Source organism: Chiroxiphia lanceolata, chromosome 4, assembly GCF_009829145.1.
Source record: "Chiroxiphia lanceolata isolate bChiLan1 chromosome 4, bChiLan1.pri, whole genome shotgun sequence".
NCBI lineage: Eukaryota > Metazoa > Chordata > Aves > Passeriformes > Pipridae > Chiroxiphia > Chiroxiphia lanceolata.
The window spans coordinates 74,784,122-74,799,742 of NC_045640.1; the positions used below are offsets into that span (position 1 = coordinate 74,784,122).

A 15,621-nucleotide genomic window follows, 5' to 3' on the forward strand; every position below is an offset into this window, starting at 1 on the left:
AGGTGGGAGCAGAGCCAGAGAAGAACGAGGAAGATGTTCATGGCAGTGATATGCCGCTGACAACTCCACCACTGCAAACATTTCCTCAGGCTCCACAGGCTTGGGCAGCTTGTTGTAACCTTGGTCATGGAGTCGTTTAGGCTGGAAAAGCCCTCCAACATCCTCTCCAAACATCCTGAGTCCAAATGTTCCCCCAGCAATGGCAAGGCCAACACTAAACCATGTCCCCAAGTACCACATCTTCACAACTTTAAAATCCCTCCAGGGACAATGACTCCACCGCTGGTCTGGGAAGTCCAATCCATGAAGAAATTTTTCCTAATATCCAACCTAAACCTCTCCTGACACAACGTGAGGCCAGTTCCTCTATACCTGTCACTTGTTACCTGGGAGAAGAGACCGAATCCCACCTGGCTCCAATGTCCATTCAGGGAGTTTTGACTTCCTTTCTGAGAAGGTCTCCCTGAACCTCCTCTTCTCTGGGCTAAACCCCCCCAGATGCACGAGCTAAACTGGAATAACCTTGTTGGGGCACCAAAAGCCAAGTAGTTCTAGTTCTGTGTGTTGCATGTTATTGCTCTTTATTTCCCAAACCCTTTCAAGTTCCATCAACATGCGAACACAACATATGAACAGGAATTTGAGAAGCTGAGCGACGCTGAAAAACAGGCAGAGCGCTGACAGGGAGTGGAGCTGCTCTTTCATCCTCAGCCCAGAGGCTCAAAATCCTCAGCCCCCCCCAATGCAACGCCTTGGCTTGTAAGGGTTTGTGCAAAATTAAAAAAAACACACAAGCAAATGGATTAAACTACACCATAATTATTCTCAGAGACGATAATTACTCTCAGATGGACCAACCGCATTATCTTCAAGGCAGAGGGAAATCCTCGGATGTGACAAAATATATCCGCCCCACACAAGTGCCTTCAGACCGCCTTAACTGCAACCAGTAGGAGGAGGAAAAACAGTGAATTGGCACAACTTCACCGTTACTCGGAAACAAACAGGACCCAAACTTTAAACAGGAGTTGTGTGGCCTCTTTCCAAAGCTTCCATAGGCTGGAGTCACCCGGAACAGATCTGCAAAGAACCCCCACAGGGTACTGTACCTTCTGTGTGGACGTCGGGGAGCGTGTCAGGCGGATGCTGCGCTACCGCCGACCGCCGGTACACCATGTGGATCCTTCCCTTCTCCTCTTCCATTTGCTTTCCTCTTTCCAAGGGCTCAATGAAGTATTCATCCTCATCAGTTCTTATCATTCCAGCCTGGTGAGGAAGAGAGAAAGCATGTCCATGTCACTGGAGAGCCTAAAGAGGTTCGACAAGCAAATATCAAGGGGGTGCAGAGTATAAAACGCTTGGAATATTACTGTGACCACCAGATTTCTTTTTCCTCTCCCCCAAATTTCATCAATAAGAAGAACTTGAAATTTTTCAAGTGAATGGAGGGAGAGAGACAGAAGCAGGTACTGCATTTTTAAGTGAATCTTCCCCGTAAACTGTACTGCCAACCAAGTGTTTCCTTCCCCCCAGGCAGGTGCTCGGAGCACGTACTTTTCAAGGTTCCCTTGGAGCAAGGGCTGTGGTGGATTTTCAAGAAAGAACTATGTAGTGGAAATTTTTTAATTTTTTTCCACAAAAACACATTGATGGAGCAATCCAGGAAAGCACAAGTCTGCAATCTTGGAATGCTATTAATTTTACTGCTTTTTTCTTCTAAATTAAGGGTGTTCAGAATTTCCCCCCCCCTGAAGGAAGCAGGGTGGAATCTGTGCTGCTGTGGAGTTCTCTAGAGCTGTCCTCTGTATTCTGGGAAAATGGGAAGACAACGGGACCACCAAAATCCAGAAGCAGCCTTTGGGGTACAGTGGTTGGAATAAATCTGCCTGTTCCCAGAACCATCTCAGCCCTGAGGCTTGGGGAAGTGGATTAACTTCCTGGCTTTCCTATAAACTCTCTTCTCCCAGGGGAGAACCCAGAAAAAAACCTGCCCAAGGTCCAGTCGGCACCCCATGTGCACCCACCTTGCTCCCCAACATCTATGTTTGTCTTTAAATGACTCCTGAACATTAACATTTCATCCCTGCATCTCTTTCCGTCCTTCTTGATCCAGGAGCAAACCGAGGGGATTCTGTGGAATTAAAGTGATGCAGGAGCAAGTGCTGCTGGAGTTCATAATAAAAGGTAACTGGGAGCAAGGCCAAACCCAGCCCTGGCCCAGACAGCCCACCTAGGAGGACTTCCCAGAGGTCACTACGCCTTGCATCCTTTACTGGACAGTCCACGGATAAAATAAAACTCAGGGAAATGCATATAGTTGGGGTTTTTTCCCATGGAAAAGACACAGACAAGAATAAGGGAATTAGCAACAATATAAAGCCTTGAGAAAATAACCTACAAGGGCAGGTTACACTAAGGAATCACTTCCCCAGCCAAAATCAACAGCGTTTAAGGGGGAACATGATTCCCTATAAATATGCATGGGGTGGTTGCTGGAAAAGAGGAAAGAGCCCTTCATTCAGGGAGCACAATGGAGAGCTGTGGAGTGGTCATTAATGGCCACATTTAACTTTGGTGTTACACATTGGGGTGGGATTTCCAGAAGTATTTTAGGAAGTCAAACACCCTGTTTGTAGTGGTTTGCAGTAAGGGAGAGGCAGTTAATTCCCAGGTGAGTTTTGGAAAGGCCACCCTGAGTGTCAGGAAGTGAAAAGGTTTGTTCAGCAGTCACACTGTTGGCCATTATTGAGTGCTGCTAAAACTGATGTTACCTGAGTGTTACCTGAGAGTAGGAAAGGCCTTGGGTTCTGCTCCCAGTCTCCATCCCAAACTCTGCTGGTATGTGTATTCTGAACACCTGGTGTTCTTTTAAGACACAGGATCTCCCACAAAGAAGATAATGCTATAAATTATGTTTTTAATTGTGCTGAGTGCCTTTGTGCCACAAAGAAATAGTTTTTCAAACACTGATGTGATCCACTGGGGAACTGAGGTGTTAATTAGCAGTTACTTCTCCTAAGCCAGCTCTGAACAGCGAGAGAACTTGAATTGTAAAGCTGCTTTAAGAAAATCAGAAACCCAACATGGAAACATTTGCCAATTTCATTCTTTTCCTGGAAATTCAAGATTCACAGAGCTTTCCTGCACCCCCCTATGAGAATCTTCATTTGTACTGTGGCACCTTTTCTCCGTCTCAGGATCCGCACCCCTTCTGTCTCGGCTGGCAAGATTTGAAACAGGGCAGATAAGGAGCTTAAACAATTGAAGTTTAACATCACATTCAAGGCTCTATATTCATGTCCAAGCAGAGCAGGCTGTCAGCAAGGTGGAAGCAGATTAATAAGCAGGCTGAGTTTGCTCAGCAGCAGGAGGCTGTCTGTAGGAAGCTGGGCTGCACTGGTCATCCATGGCAAGAAAGGAGCAAGAAAAAATCAGGAATAAGCACAGGGATCTGAGGATACCAAAATCCCCTACCCTCTAGAAGGAAGTTCCAGCTTGGGACCCTTCAGTCACACAGAAGTGCAAATACGGAGTAATAAAGCCAGGTTGTGTTGTTGGATTCCACCTGGAAGGAAGCATGGGAAGAGCACAGCTCTCACCAGAGCACACATGAAGCAGGCACGTGCAAAAGAGTCAGGGTTAGAAGGGACGTTGAAGGCCCATCTTGTTCCACCCCCTGCCATGAGCAGGGACACCTTCCACTAACCCAGGTTGCTCCAAGCCCCATCCAACCTGGCATTAGACACTTCCAGGGATGGGGCAGCCACAGCTTCTCTGGGCAACCAGAGCCAGGGCCTCATCACTCTTAGAGTAAACAATTTCTTCCCAACATCTAATCTAAACCTTCCCTCCCTGAGCTTAAGGCCATTCCAACTAAATTTCCATTCTACGAAAATTAAACCCTAAACACCTTAAAAATGAAAAGCAGAAATGTGTATCTGAAATATATATGGAATATCAGCACTACCCCACTCCCCTCTCAGAACCAGGACACGGGAACCAGTTCCCACTCTGGGCTGCACATCAATCGTGCAGCTCATAGTGAAATCTCTAACAAGGGTCTCTGCACATGGAAAGTTCAGCTCAGGAAGTTCCGTGTGCCATCCCACATCATTCCAGCCAGCATCAGCCTTGATTTCCCCTTCCACCAACGCCAGAACTGCAGCAAAGAGCTCAGCGGTCAAACCAACACAAGGCTCTGCCTCCTGGAAAACGCTTCCTTCTCACCATTCTATCGATGGAATTGGAAAACATTTCCAGGGCTCTTCCTCCACTCCTCATCCCTCCCTTTTTCCCCGCTGGACAATCACAGGTAGCTGACAGCTCTATCCTGCCCCATACTAAATAGAAGCCCTATTGAAAAGCATCAAGAGCTCTGTGTTCCCTCAATTTAATATCCCAGCCCCGGCCAAGCAGACACTGCCTCCTGCCAAGACAAACACCTGGGCCGTGGAATGGGGAGGGGGCAGGTCCTGGAGACAGCCCTCCAGTCTAAACTTCTTAAGGAGTCCAGAGAAACATGCTTTTATAAAAGAGGTGCTGCCTCGTCTGAAAACACGGATTCAGCCCCAAAACACTGCTACCTTTCACCCTCTCTGTTGGCTTAAGGTGGGTTCAGGCCGGTGACTGTGCAGAACCTGCGTCACACCTACCTGCTGCTCCGCTTCCCAATCCAAAGGAGAAAAGCTTTTGGAGTCGCACCGAACACTGCTTGATTTATTGGAAGAAAAGCAAAGAGAAAAGCTTCGCCCACAGCACATTTCCCTTTGCCTGCCTCCCCCAAAACTGAGCCACAGTGGGTGGACGCGGCTCCTAAGTTTGTGTAGCTCCAGGGTTATACCCTCAATTCCTTGGGTGGATATTATTTCTCGTGCCTCATGGGATCCATATTTTGACAAGAATCAACTGATTCTCTGGGTTTCTTTTCAAAAATATTCTAGAAGCTTCTGAAGTTGTAGAGTTTGCCTATGATGCTCCTCTTCAGTTCGTGCCAGGGCCTCACTACCCTCACAGGGAAGAATTTCTACCCAATACCCCACCTAACCCTGCCCTCTGGCAGTGAGAAGCCATTCCCCCTTGTCCTGTCACTCCAGGCCCTTGTCCCAAGTCCCACACTCCGGCAGGTAAGGGGACTCAGGCCCCGCTGGAAGGGAAGGGGAAGGGAAGGCGAAAGGCATCCAAAAGGACGTACTTCCCTCCCTCCACATCTTCTGCATGTTAAAGTATTTATGGCCTCAACATACTTGGCATACAAAGAAATACTACACGTTAGAGGAATGCTGGAAAAAAGTAATATGGCAGCGCTCTGCACAGTTTGGAGAAACAGATGTTATGGATCCAGTTGCCAGGTGCCTACAGAGGAGGTTTGCAGATGGAATTCCTCCTTCCCCATGGATGGGTCTTCAGTTGCCATGGAGGTGTCCAGGGCTCGGGGCAGACACCATGGTTTTGGGGTAAAACATCCCCATTTACTGACCCTCCAGCTCCAGTACCCTTGGAGTGATTCCCAGAGGAGCGGGTAGGAATTCCACAGCTCATTTCCCCTCTCTGGAAGATCGGTGTGATATAAAATCCATGTTTTATCACATGCTTTATCCTGGCAATGCATCCCAGAACTAAAGCAAGAGCTTCTCTATCATTTTAGGCTCCATTCTTGAAGGGTGTTGAACACAGCACAGAGGGTTGGGATTTTTCTTACGAATTAAAAACATGAAACCCGTTTCTGAGTCCAATGAAATATTCAAAGAGGACACACTGCTCAGGCCTCGCAGCCACCTGAATTACTCACCAGCTTCTGACCAATCACCTAATACCAGATTTTTAAATCAAAAATCTTCTGCAGCTGTGAAGGAAAAAAAAAAAAAAAAATCTTATTTGTTCAACCAAATACCAGGATGAAGATTCAGAAACAGGATGAAAACATAGGAATGTTTAATATCCTCTTCCAAACTATGGGCACAATTTAGAAAGGAGCAGATAAGACACACTCATACTAAAATACTGAATCTCATCTGCCCAGAGGAATCGAAGCCTCTCAACAGACTCACTGTTGTATCACTTTACGATGGAAAAGGCATTTGGGAGAGCCACCAAATTAACCAAAATTCTGTTGAATTTTGCACAAAAAAAGAAAAGAAATTGCAGCATATTACTGGGTCACTGCACTGGGCTGAAATGAGTCTTTTTAGCCTCCTCTATGAACATCCGTAAGAAAATTCCTTTATGCTGAAATTTCTCATGCTTGGTTTTGATCCAAACGTTGGGTTTCTTTCTTCCCCTTTCAGAAAGTCTAAGAAAACTCAGTGGAAGTCCTTAAGAGTTATATGAAAGCAGAGAGAAAAAACAAACTTTGCTTTTATGTGGAAAAATATGTCTCTATTTTTTGTTCTTGGAAAACCTACCGGGATTCATTTTAACAGCCACGCAGAGCTGGCAGGCCAAGTGCTTTGTCCTTAAAGAAGGAATAGTGAGTTTAAAATATCAGTTATTAAAGAGTAAAAAATATGCATGGAACATGCTCAGAGCGGTCAAGCTTCCTGATCCCAGCGTATCTCTGCAGAAATATTTACTGAGCACACGGTTTGTCTCTGTGGCAGATAAAGCAGGGCTTTGCTAGGAACTATTCCATGGTGAAATGGCACAGGAGACAGCAGAAATCACTTACAGGGCTGCCAGTGCTGTGGTAAACCTTGTGTTTTCCCAGCTCCTGCAGTCGTGGGATGACACCAGTCACAGATTCCTCTAAAAAGTGGAAAGGAAAACACAAAGCGAGGACATCTGATACCCTCTGAAGAGGGGAAAATAAGAACTGAATACTTCAAAACTACAAAGCAAATAAAATTGTGCCAAAGGATGAAGATCTCATCATCTGGAGGTCACCAGCACTGTGTCCACTGTGGCACACTAAAGAAACATGGATTTATCTGCTACCTTTCCAAGGTAACAGAAAATTCAGTCCAAATTACATGTGAGGAAGGCTCATCTCCTTCAGATATAAGTCAGGAAGGAGACAAGACTGATTTCCATTTCCTTGGAATACTCACTGGATCAAAAGCTAGGAAGCACCCAAGCCTTTAATATTTACATCAAACTCATTTGAAATTGGTTCTATATTCTTGCAGGAAAAAAAACCAAAAACAACAAAAAAACCCACAACTATGGTAAAATCCCTCAAAGGAAAATGAAAAACAGTTTTACACATTTGATCAGGTATAAAAGAAAAAAAAAAAACCAACAAATGACAGTGGGATTTGTATGAGGTCAGGAAGTTAATTTAGTGTTGTGTGGTTGTAGTTTATTAAAGCTCTCAGCCAAGCTGCAGAAGCACTCAATGAAAACCAAGTATCTCTTTAAAATAGAAGCGAAAGCAAAGATTTTTTTAACAGGAACAATAGTGCTGCAGCTTTTGCCACCATTTCAAGAAGTTCCTGATGAAACATGAGGGCAGGAGATGGAACCAACTGGCTTTTCTTTCCCTGACTCTTTCAGAGCCTGGATCGGAGTGCAGTGGTTACAGCATGACCCTCCCAAACAAACCAGGAACAGGTAAGAGCAGACAAACCCTTTTTCTCAATGACCCTGCACAGCATTTTCTTCCCAATCGTGTTTCCTGCCCTGTTGCAAACCCCAGACCATGTGGCTCGAGAGCCAAATTCCAGCTCCAAGGGCGTCCAGCACTGAATAAACACGGGCCATCAAAACAGCCACTCTGAATATGGCTTCTGTCCCTCCACCCCACCGAGGGCACTCCCAGCCTCAGCCCCACCTCCCCCATCAATGGGAACTTTGAGAGAGCCCCCAAGGATTAAGCTGGAGAACATTGGCTATTTCAGTAGCTATTTACTTTCCTTTCCTCAGACACACGCTTTCCCGCAGGTGACACGTGGAGGCAGGACATGAATGAGGAATGAGAGCCCAATTCATGAGCTCTGTGTGTGTTATCAAGGCTCCACACAACTTATACAATCTGGGGTTTATTACTAAAGCTATAAAAAAGGCTTGTACTTAAGTCATTTTAATAAGCTTGGGCTATTTTATAAACTGTTAGTTGTGAGCCTCCAGGAATCAAAAAACTTAAGAAGCGCACACTGCTCTGGGAACAAAGAGCAAAAAAATCCAGAAAGGAAATTCTCTGTCCAAGTGCCCTAAAAGAAGTGTTTTGGGAAAATGCATTGCCAGGACTACAAGGTGGGATTCAATATCAGCTACAAAAGAGATATCCAGAGCAGCACCCAGCCACCAGCAGTTTGTTCCAGACCATTTTTAACGGCATACTCACCTGGAACAGCAGTTCCAGCCCCTACATATATTGCTTAAAGGGGAGGAATTATATGTAAACCCTTGCTTTGCCGCAAAGAGCCATTTTTCAAAATCAGAAATAAACAATAAATGAAAGTCTGAAGGTGTGGCAATCAAGCCCTTGAAAATAAACACTAAAAACTTGTGCAGCACCATGTCCAGACATCTGGACTGATCCCCGTGTCCGTACCACAGCAGCCATGGACACAAACCTTGGCCAGGGCCCTGCAGGGTCCACTCAGGCTCCAAGAGCCTGGGCTTTGCTGGGAATCATGAGCCCTGGTTTTACGCAAGGAATTACTGCAATCAAAGCGATGAGGGGGAAAACCGAATTACTGCAAAGGTAGATTTCAAATCCCTCACTGGAATCTGCTCCCAGGCCCCTTCTGGATCTTTCCTTCTCCCCCTGAGAAATCACACTTGGGGAAGGCTAACAGAGGGGGGAAAAACAGAATTCTTAAATTTGTCCATGTTTTTGGAAAACCTATTACCCAAACAGACTGCAAATTTTCGTGCTATGAAATGTATTTTGGGCCACTTTGGCTAGACAGCAGTAGATATGCTACTTGTATACCTATCCAGTTTTTCCTATGACCACAATCCATTTGGAATAAAGGGAGAAGGAGTGGCAGCCTGTAGAAAAATGATCATTTCAGAGGAGGACTTAGTGGCTCGATAAGCCTTCAAAACAAAAAGGATACAACCACGTGGAAACTCTGAGCACCACCCTTTTTATACTCGCTACTATTAGTTGTAAATGAGAACAGGAGAAATGCAAGGCAGGGGGAGAGGAGGAGACACAAGGGTTTGGAAATGAGGCAAATCTATCCGTAGACCAAATCTGGCCCTGTTAGAAAAGCTTACAAAAACAATCAAGAAGAGATAAATGGAGCCTGAGCAAACATCTGCATCAACTTGGACTGCACTCCGAGAAGTAAAGATTAAGCATCCATTTGCTTTGAGCGACAACTACAAGGACAAGCAAAGTAGATGCATAAAAAAAGTCTATAGTATATTATTTTACACTATATATACTTGAGTTCAAGCCCCACAGCCTCCCTTCTCAATCAGTGCTTCTCCCCTCTGCCTTTTACACAGGAATCACCAAGTCCTGAATTAGCATTTTTCCAAGTTTCTGGAGCTCCTGCCCTTTGATAAATCCTCTTTCCTATGGATTGCTGGGACTGAAGAGCCCATAGGAGCCTGTGGGAAGTGCCACCCAGCAGAGAAGGTGATGGGGATGGAGTGCAGCTGCAGCCCATCAATCCCAGTTCTTAAATCCTGCCAAGTGCAGCGAAAGGCCAGCGGTGAGAGCAGGCAGGGCCGGGCACGGCAGGTCACGGGGAGGGAATTACTGTGGGAAGAGCGCAGTAGGGCAGGGCAGCAGGAATATCAGAGTGGTAAATTAGCCTAAGACGCTGCTGCCATCTGCCCAGAGTGGCACGGAGCCGCTTCCATCTCCCCAGGCTTTATCCCGGTTTCCCGTGCTCTGCCCTCCCAGGAGGTCCAGGATTACCCAATGTCCCCCTGGCCACAGACCCCAGCCTGGACTGGGAAAGGCCTCCAGACCCAAGGGGACGGTTCCAAACCCAAAGCTCAGCAAGAGTCTCCTGTGCACTACAAGCAGATGCTCAGCAGCAGTCCAAGTGTTTGTCTCCAGAATGCTATTCCAATACACTGGGAGAAAACACCAGTGGCTCCTAGAAAGCTGTTTCTCCATTTAGGAACTGCAGTCTTGCCAGCTTGGGGGTAATCAGGCTGAAATAACACGTTTAGAACCAACACAGGAACAAGCAATAAGCCTTAATACTTCAGTCCTGATGGAACAAGGGCAACAAAAAAGCATTTGAAACAAATCAAAATGCCCTGAAACTCCTTAGATCCCACACTCCTCAACTCCAGCAGATTTTCAAAGCTTTTCCTGAAGCAAGGCTAAAGGCTGTGCAAGTATCTCTAGTCTGAGATACTCCAGCCTGCAGTTGCCAAAGGAAAGCAGCTGTGAACACACACAGACATGTTTCTTCACATCTCCATATCCTTAGAAAAAAGGGATGGCAGTAAGCAAGTGAGGAATAATCCATCACAAGTGATAGATCTGAGCAGATTTGTTTGGTTTTTTTAATTCCTGATGGTTGGCCTGTCTTCCAGGACTTCCCTGGTTTGGCAGCTGAACACTGCAAGCCAGGCAGACTCCCGAGCATCCTCCATTTGCAAACAGCTGTACTTCCAAATGAGAACACTCAGCACTGGGCCTGAAGGCCATGGAACCCTCGTAAACAAAACAAACCCAAAATAGTTTCCAATAAACAAAAAAATAAGTCTCATTTTCCTTGGAATCTGGAAGTCAAAGACTAGAGGTTCATTGCACTGGGCCCAGCCCTTTGATTTCAAACCAGCAAGGTTAATGCTCTAGGAGAAACAGAAACCAGCATTCCCACTTGGCATTCCATGGATGTGAACATAAACCAGATCCCAGCTCAAACACAAAGGCACTCGTCTACAAAAACATCACAGTGGAAGCACAAGCTAAAGGCACCACACAGAACACCTGCTCAGGAAGCTAACTGAGAAACTGAGCTCATTTTCTCTACAACAACGGGTAGAAAAGTGGTTTAAGCCATTGTTTGTCAATGTTGGGCTTGCTGCCTCCTCTTCATTTACAATGTGAACCAGTTGTGGTGGTTTTTTGAGGCTGGCACCTTCCACTTCCCAAGGATTCTGACAATAAATATCACTACTTTGATGAAACAACAGCAGAAATATCCAGTAGAAACCGGTGGAAGCCCCAGCTTCCTGACATCCAGTGAAGAAGACAAGAGGCAGCTCCTCCCTGACTAATGAAGTGTTCTTCTGCCATGACAAGTGCAGGCACATGCACATGTGGGCTTTTTAAATAAACAGGATTGTTTTCCAAGGGAGATTAAGCAGATGTGAAGATAGCAATTTGCAAAAGTGATGGCACACAGACAACTTCCACTGCAGAAGTAGATATGCAAACTATTTCAAAACAAAGTGTCCAAATATTTGGGGTTTTAAATGTAAGTTTAGATTGAAGAAAAGACTGCGGGCAGAATCTTGCTTTACTAATGCAAATGCCAATTACTCCATGTATTTACAATCAAGCAACCAAAATTTAGCTCCCAAGTGCTCTTTTTCTGTTGCTTATGATATCAAGCTTCTTTTCTAAGTTACGCATTGCGCAAATTGCTACTCCAGTGATTCCCTTCACTTTCTCCCAAGAGCTCAGAACCCAGCTGGCTACTCTGGAGAGTGTCTAAATTCCTTTGAAGTCAAAAATAAATCTCTCCAACAGACATACACACGGCCTTAGAATTTCTCACTCTTACACTGAGGATCAAATATTCTAACTGGGTTAAGAGATATACAGTACAGCAACAGAGAAGCCAGCAATGGCAACTGCAAGTTCCTTTTGCTACCTCTGGAGATGCCAGGAGAAAAAAAGCATTAAATAACTCTTCAGGATTATTTATTTATGTCACACTCACATGATTAGCGCTCCCAGAGATGTAACAACAGCTCAGGTTGTGACAAACAGAGACAAGAGCGACCCAGGAGCATTTATCCACTCCTCTCCTCAAAGAAAAAAGCCCACATTCTCCTAGTCCAGTCCCTAAAACCATGGAAAGTACATGAAGTGCTTCTCCTAGGTGCTACGAGAAAAAAAGGACACCTTCCACTATCCCAGGTTGCTCCAAGTCCCACCCAACCTGGCCCTGAATGCTCCCAGGGATGGGGCAGCCACAGTTGCTCTGGGCAACCTGTGCCAGGGCCTCACCGCCCTCAGCCAACAACTTCCTCCCAGTATCCCACCTAACCCTGCCCTCTGTCAGTGTGAGGCCTTTCCCCCACCAAAAAGTCCCTTCTGGCTTCATTTAACTGCAAATACCCCAGGAGCAGCTTGCCAGCCACATGGCAATCTCTGCCGGAGCTGCTGCACTCCTCAGTCTAATTCCATTTAATCCAATTTCTTGTCTTCACGTGCTGTCTCCACACAACAACTTCATTCAGGATTACTGCTAAAATCCAGCTCCCGGTCCCAGGGTCTCATTCACTGGAAGGATTCCATCAGAAGCTGCATCTAGCCAGGCAGATGTCTGCTTGGCCTTCATAAACATAGCACGCTGACAACAGATTTTCCTAAAAAAACCCACCAAAAGCCCTCCAAAACACACCAAGCTGATATAAGTTATCACCTCTGGTCAAACCACCACCAGTATTTCCTTGCTTTAAGCAAGGGAAGTCAAGGAATTGCAGTCTGAATGGGTATTTGGAGCCCTTTCTGCAGTTACTCCCACAGTAACTCCAGCCCGCTGCGAGGTGGGAGCCTTCCTAGCAAGGACTCATTGCAAAATGGAATCAGATCGTGACCAAGTGGCATGTGAGGGGAAGAGGGAAACCCACTGCCAAGAAGAGATGCCTGGTGCAGACTTTCCATGTGACTGCTGTCCCAAACAGCAGGAGGGTAACCAGGACATTCATCCCCCTGGATGTTGTTGGCGTGTTCCACCGCTGCCCCCATGCCCACGGAGCACAAGGTGAGTATTGCTGGCTGGCTTTACCATGTGACTGAATCCAGGAATGGTGTGTGGGATCCATATATGCCCAGCCTTTCACTCTGGGATTTGGGCATCTGCTGAGCCACAACGAAATCCCAAATGTTCGCAACCAGACTGAGAACAAACTCTTAACAGATGCGACCCACTCGATTCTCATATGACACCTCCTGATGAAACAAAACTGCACCTAAGAGAACACAAAGTGTGCTTACTTTATAAATAAACTCTTTAAAACTTAAAGCTGCTATTCTTGGACTATAGGGGAACCTGTGATTTTGCTACCTGAGAGTGCTACAGAGGGATGATCTGGATGCCAGATTCTAAATTCAGTCCTCAAATTCTAAATTCAGTCCTCAAAAGGTCACCTTTTACATTTAAAAATGTCTTTGTTATTAATTTTCCTGTTTGTAACACCTCATGAGAGTAAAAAGGACACCCAACAAGACACATGTCACACCAGTGACATGAAGAGCTTTGCTCATCAGCCTCAGAGGAATTATCCCAAAGTAAAGCAGTAGGATTGTCCCCATCAGAGTTTTCTAAGGGATTTAAGTTCTGTGAATGACATCATTAGCAAGGTGTGGTTAAAAGCAACAGAAGCTGTGCACCAAGCAGCAAACACCAGACACAGGAGCTGCGAAAGCAGCCTTACCAGCCCGTCACAGTTGCTGATGGCCACCGCAGCTCCGGGGATGTCCGTGATGTCCCCCACGTAGGCGCAGTTGGTCCACAGGGGCTCCCTCTTCCACAAGCGCTCCGTAGCAGTCCCAGCGTGACTCGCGTTCCCACCATCGCTCCCAGTTTGCACAGAGTCTTCGTACCACTCCACCACGGCCTCGGGAGCCAGCAGGCGAGTGTTGGGCTTCAGCCGGAGGTGGAATTCCCTGCCGAAGGCAGTGACGTTGAAGTAGAGCTGTCTGGGGCTCTGGGACACCTCCCGCGGCGCTCGCCGTTGGTGACTCGCAGAGAGGATGTTGGAGCTGTAGCTTCCGTCTGCATTGGTGCTAATGGGAATCACCAAACCGTACGGCCTCGGCCTGCTTTTTCGGAATTCTGCCGAGAGAAACACCCGAAACCAAACTCAAATTAGAACAAGAGCACGAAACGAGCCTGAAGACTCAAGGACCCTGCTACCTCACACCTCCCCTTCCAAAATTCCCAACCGAGGATTCCGGGTCGAACTACCAACACAGGAAAATGTAAGGCACATGTCACTGCTCCTCCCTTATCATGGAATCACAGAATAGTTTGGGTTGGAAGGGACCTTAAAGACCATCCAGTGCCACCCTCTGCCACGGGCAGGGACACCTTCCACTGGACCAGGCTACTCCAAGCCCTGTCCAACCTGGCTTTGGACACTGCCAGGGATGGGGCAGCCACAGCTTCTCTGGGCAACCTGTGCCAGGGCCTCACCACCTCACAGGGAAGGATTTCTTTCTATCATTTGTTATTATAAAACTTAAGAGAGAAACCCCTGAAATATTCACTGACATTTATCTGGGCAGTTCCCTGGGGTTCAGGTTTGCTCCACAGCCCCAGGAGAGGCAGTGACCCTTCCCAATTCCCCCTAAGAAATGCCACACAGCTCCACTGCACACCTGGCACAGAACTGCTCACTCCTGTGTCAGGACCCCCATGAAGATTTTGAAAATTAAGTGGCAGGCTTGGTTACAACCACAATTTGCATACAGGTTACTCAGGAAATACGAATAGGGAAAAATCCAGTGGATATCACACGCCATTGATAAATTAATCCATGTCAGCAATGGTAAAGGCAAAAACTTTTCCCTCTACAAATCCCCTTACCCAGCAACTTGCTATTGCCTTTCCTCTGACTGACAGAGATCAAAAACAACAGAGAAGCTAATTATTAAAAAAATCCCACAACACAGAACTGCACAAACTACCTACATCCTGCAGTTCAGTGCAACAGAGAGGAGCCACAACCCCAGCAAACCCACACTGCTGGCAACACCAGAGCAGCTCAGTGGCATGACCCTTGGCCAAGGCAACGTGTCTTCAAGTAATGTCACCCCGGTGTAAAACAAACCCGTCACACGAGTTTATCTTTGCGGTGGGGCCTCTGTAAGGTGGGAGCAATCAGGATACTCGGTGTCCCATTTCCAGGCTGTAAGAGGAGATGGGCCAGGTCAAGCTGTGGGGCCACAAGGTGCTCCCAACGGGACCAAGGCCTAAGCCTAAGCCACCAGATTCCACTATGTGAGAGCTAAAGACACTTAGCACCAAAACAGTTATTGCCTAGCTCCTCTCCTCCTGGGAGAGCTGGTGAAAGCAATATTAGAGTGATATTACTGACAATTCCATTTAAAAACCTCCGAGATTGGGTGGCTCTGATGGTAGCACTAAGTGCCATTGAGAATTCCTCAAATAAATGTACTTAATTAAGTGAGCTAAGTTTTACCTGCTCGCAGTGTGGCTCACACTTGGGCTGAGAATTAACAGAGCAAAAGCTCAGTAGCCAGTTCCTCTCTCCTGGTAGCAGAGGTTGCTGCTTTTAAAGGACTCACATTCAGTGAGTAACTTCAGGAGGAAAATGTTCCTAATGGCTTCACAGAACTGCTTTTCATTTTCTTTCAGGTCAGTTACTGAGGAATTTGACCAAAAAACAATGTATGGTACTAGTAGGACGAACACAGACATTTCAATTCTTGCACTACAAATTATCTTAATATACAAATACTAAATCCCAGTAATGTGACAAGTCATTTCCAAGCCCACTGCTACC

General features: G+C 46.3%; 1 protein-coding gene across 4 annotated transcripts in view; it reads right to left on the minus strand.

The window, feature by feature from the left end:
* Positions 1-15,621, minus strand: part of ADAMTS3 (ADAM metallopeptidase with thrombospondin type 1 motif 3) — a 97,793-nt gene that overhangs the window by 36,318 nt on the left and 45,854 nt on the right. For all 4 annotated transcript variants that reach the window (XM_032685527.1, XM_032685529.1, XM_032685528.1 and 1 more), the window contains 2 exons: positions 13,528-13,928; positions 1,110-1,266 (listed from right to left, as the gene is read on the minus strand). In XM_032685527.1, the coding sequence (XP_032541418.1) occupies positions 1,110-1,266; positions 13,528-13,928 (558 nt within the window). The remainder of the gene's footprint in view (positions 1-1,109; positions 1,267-13,527; positions 13,929-15,621) is intronic.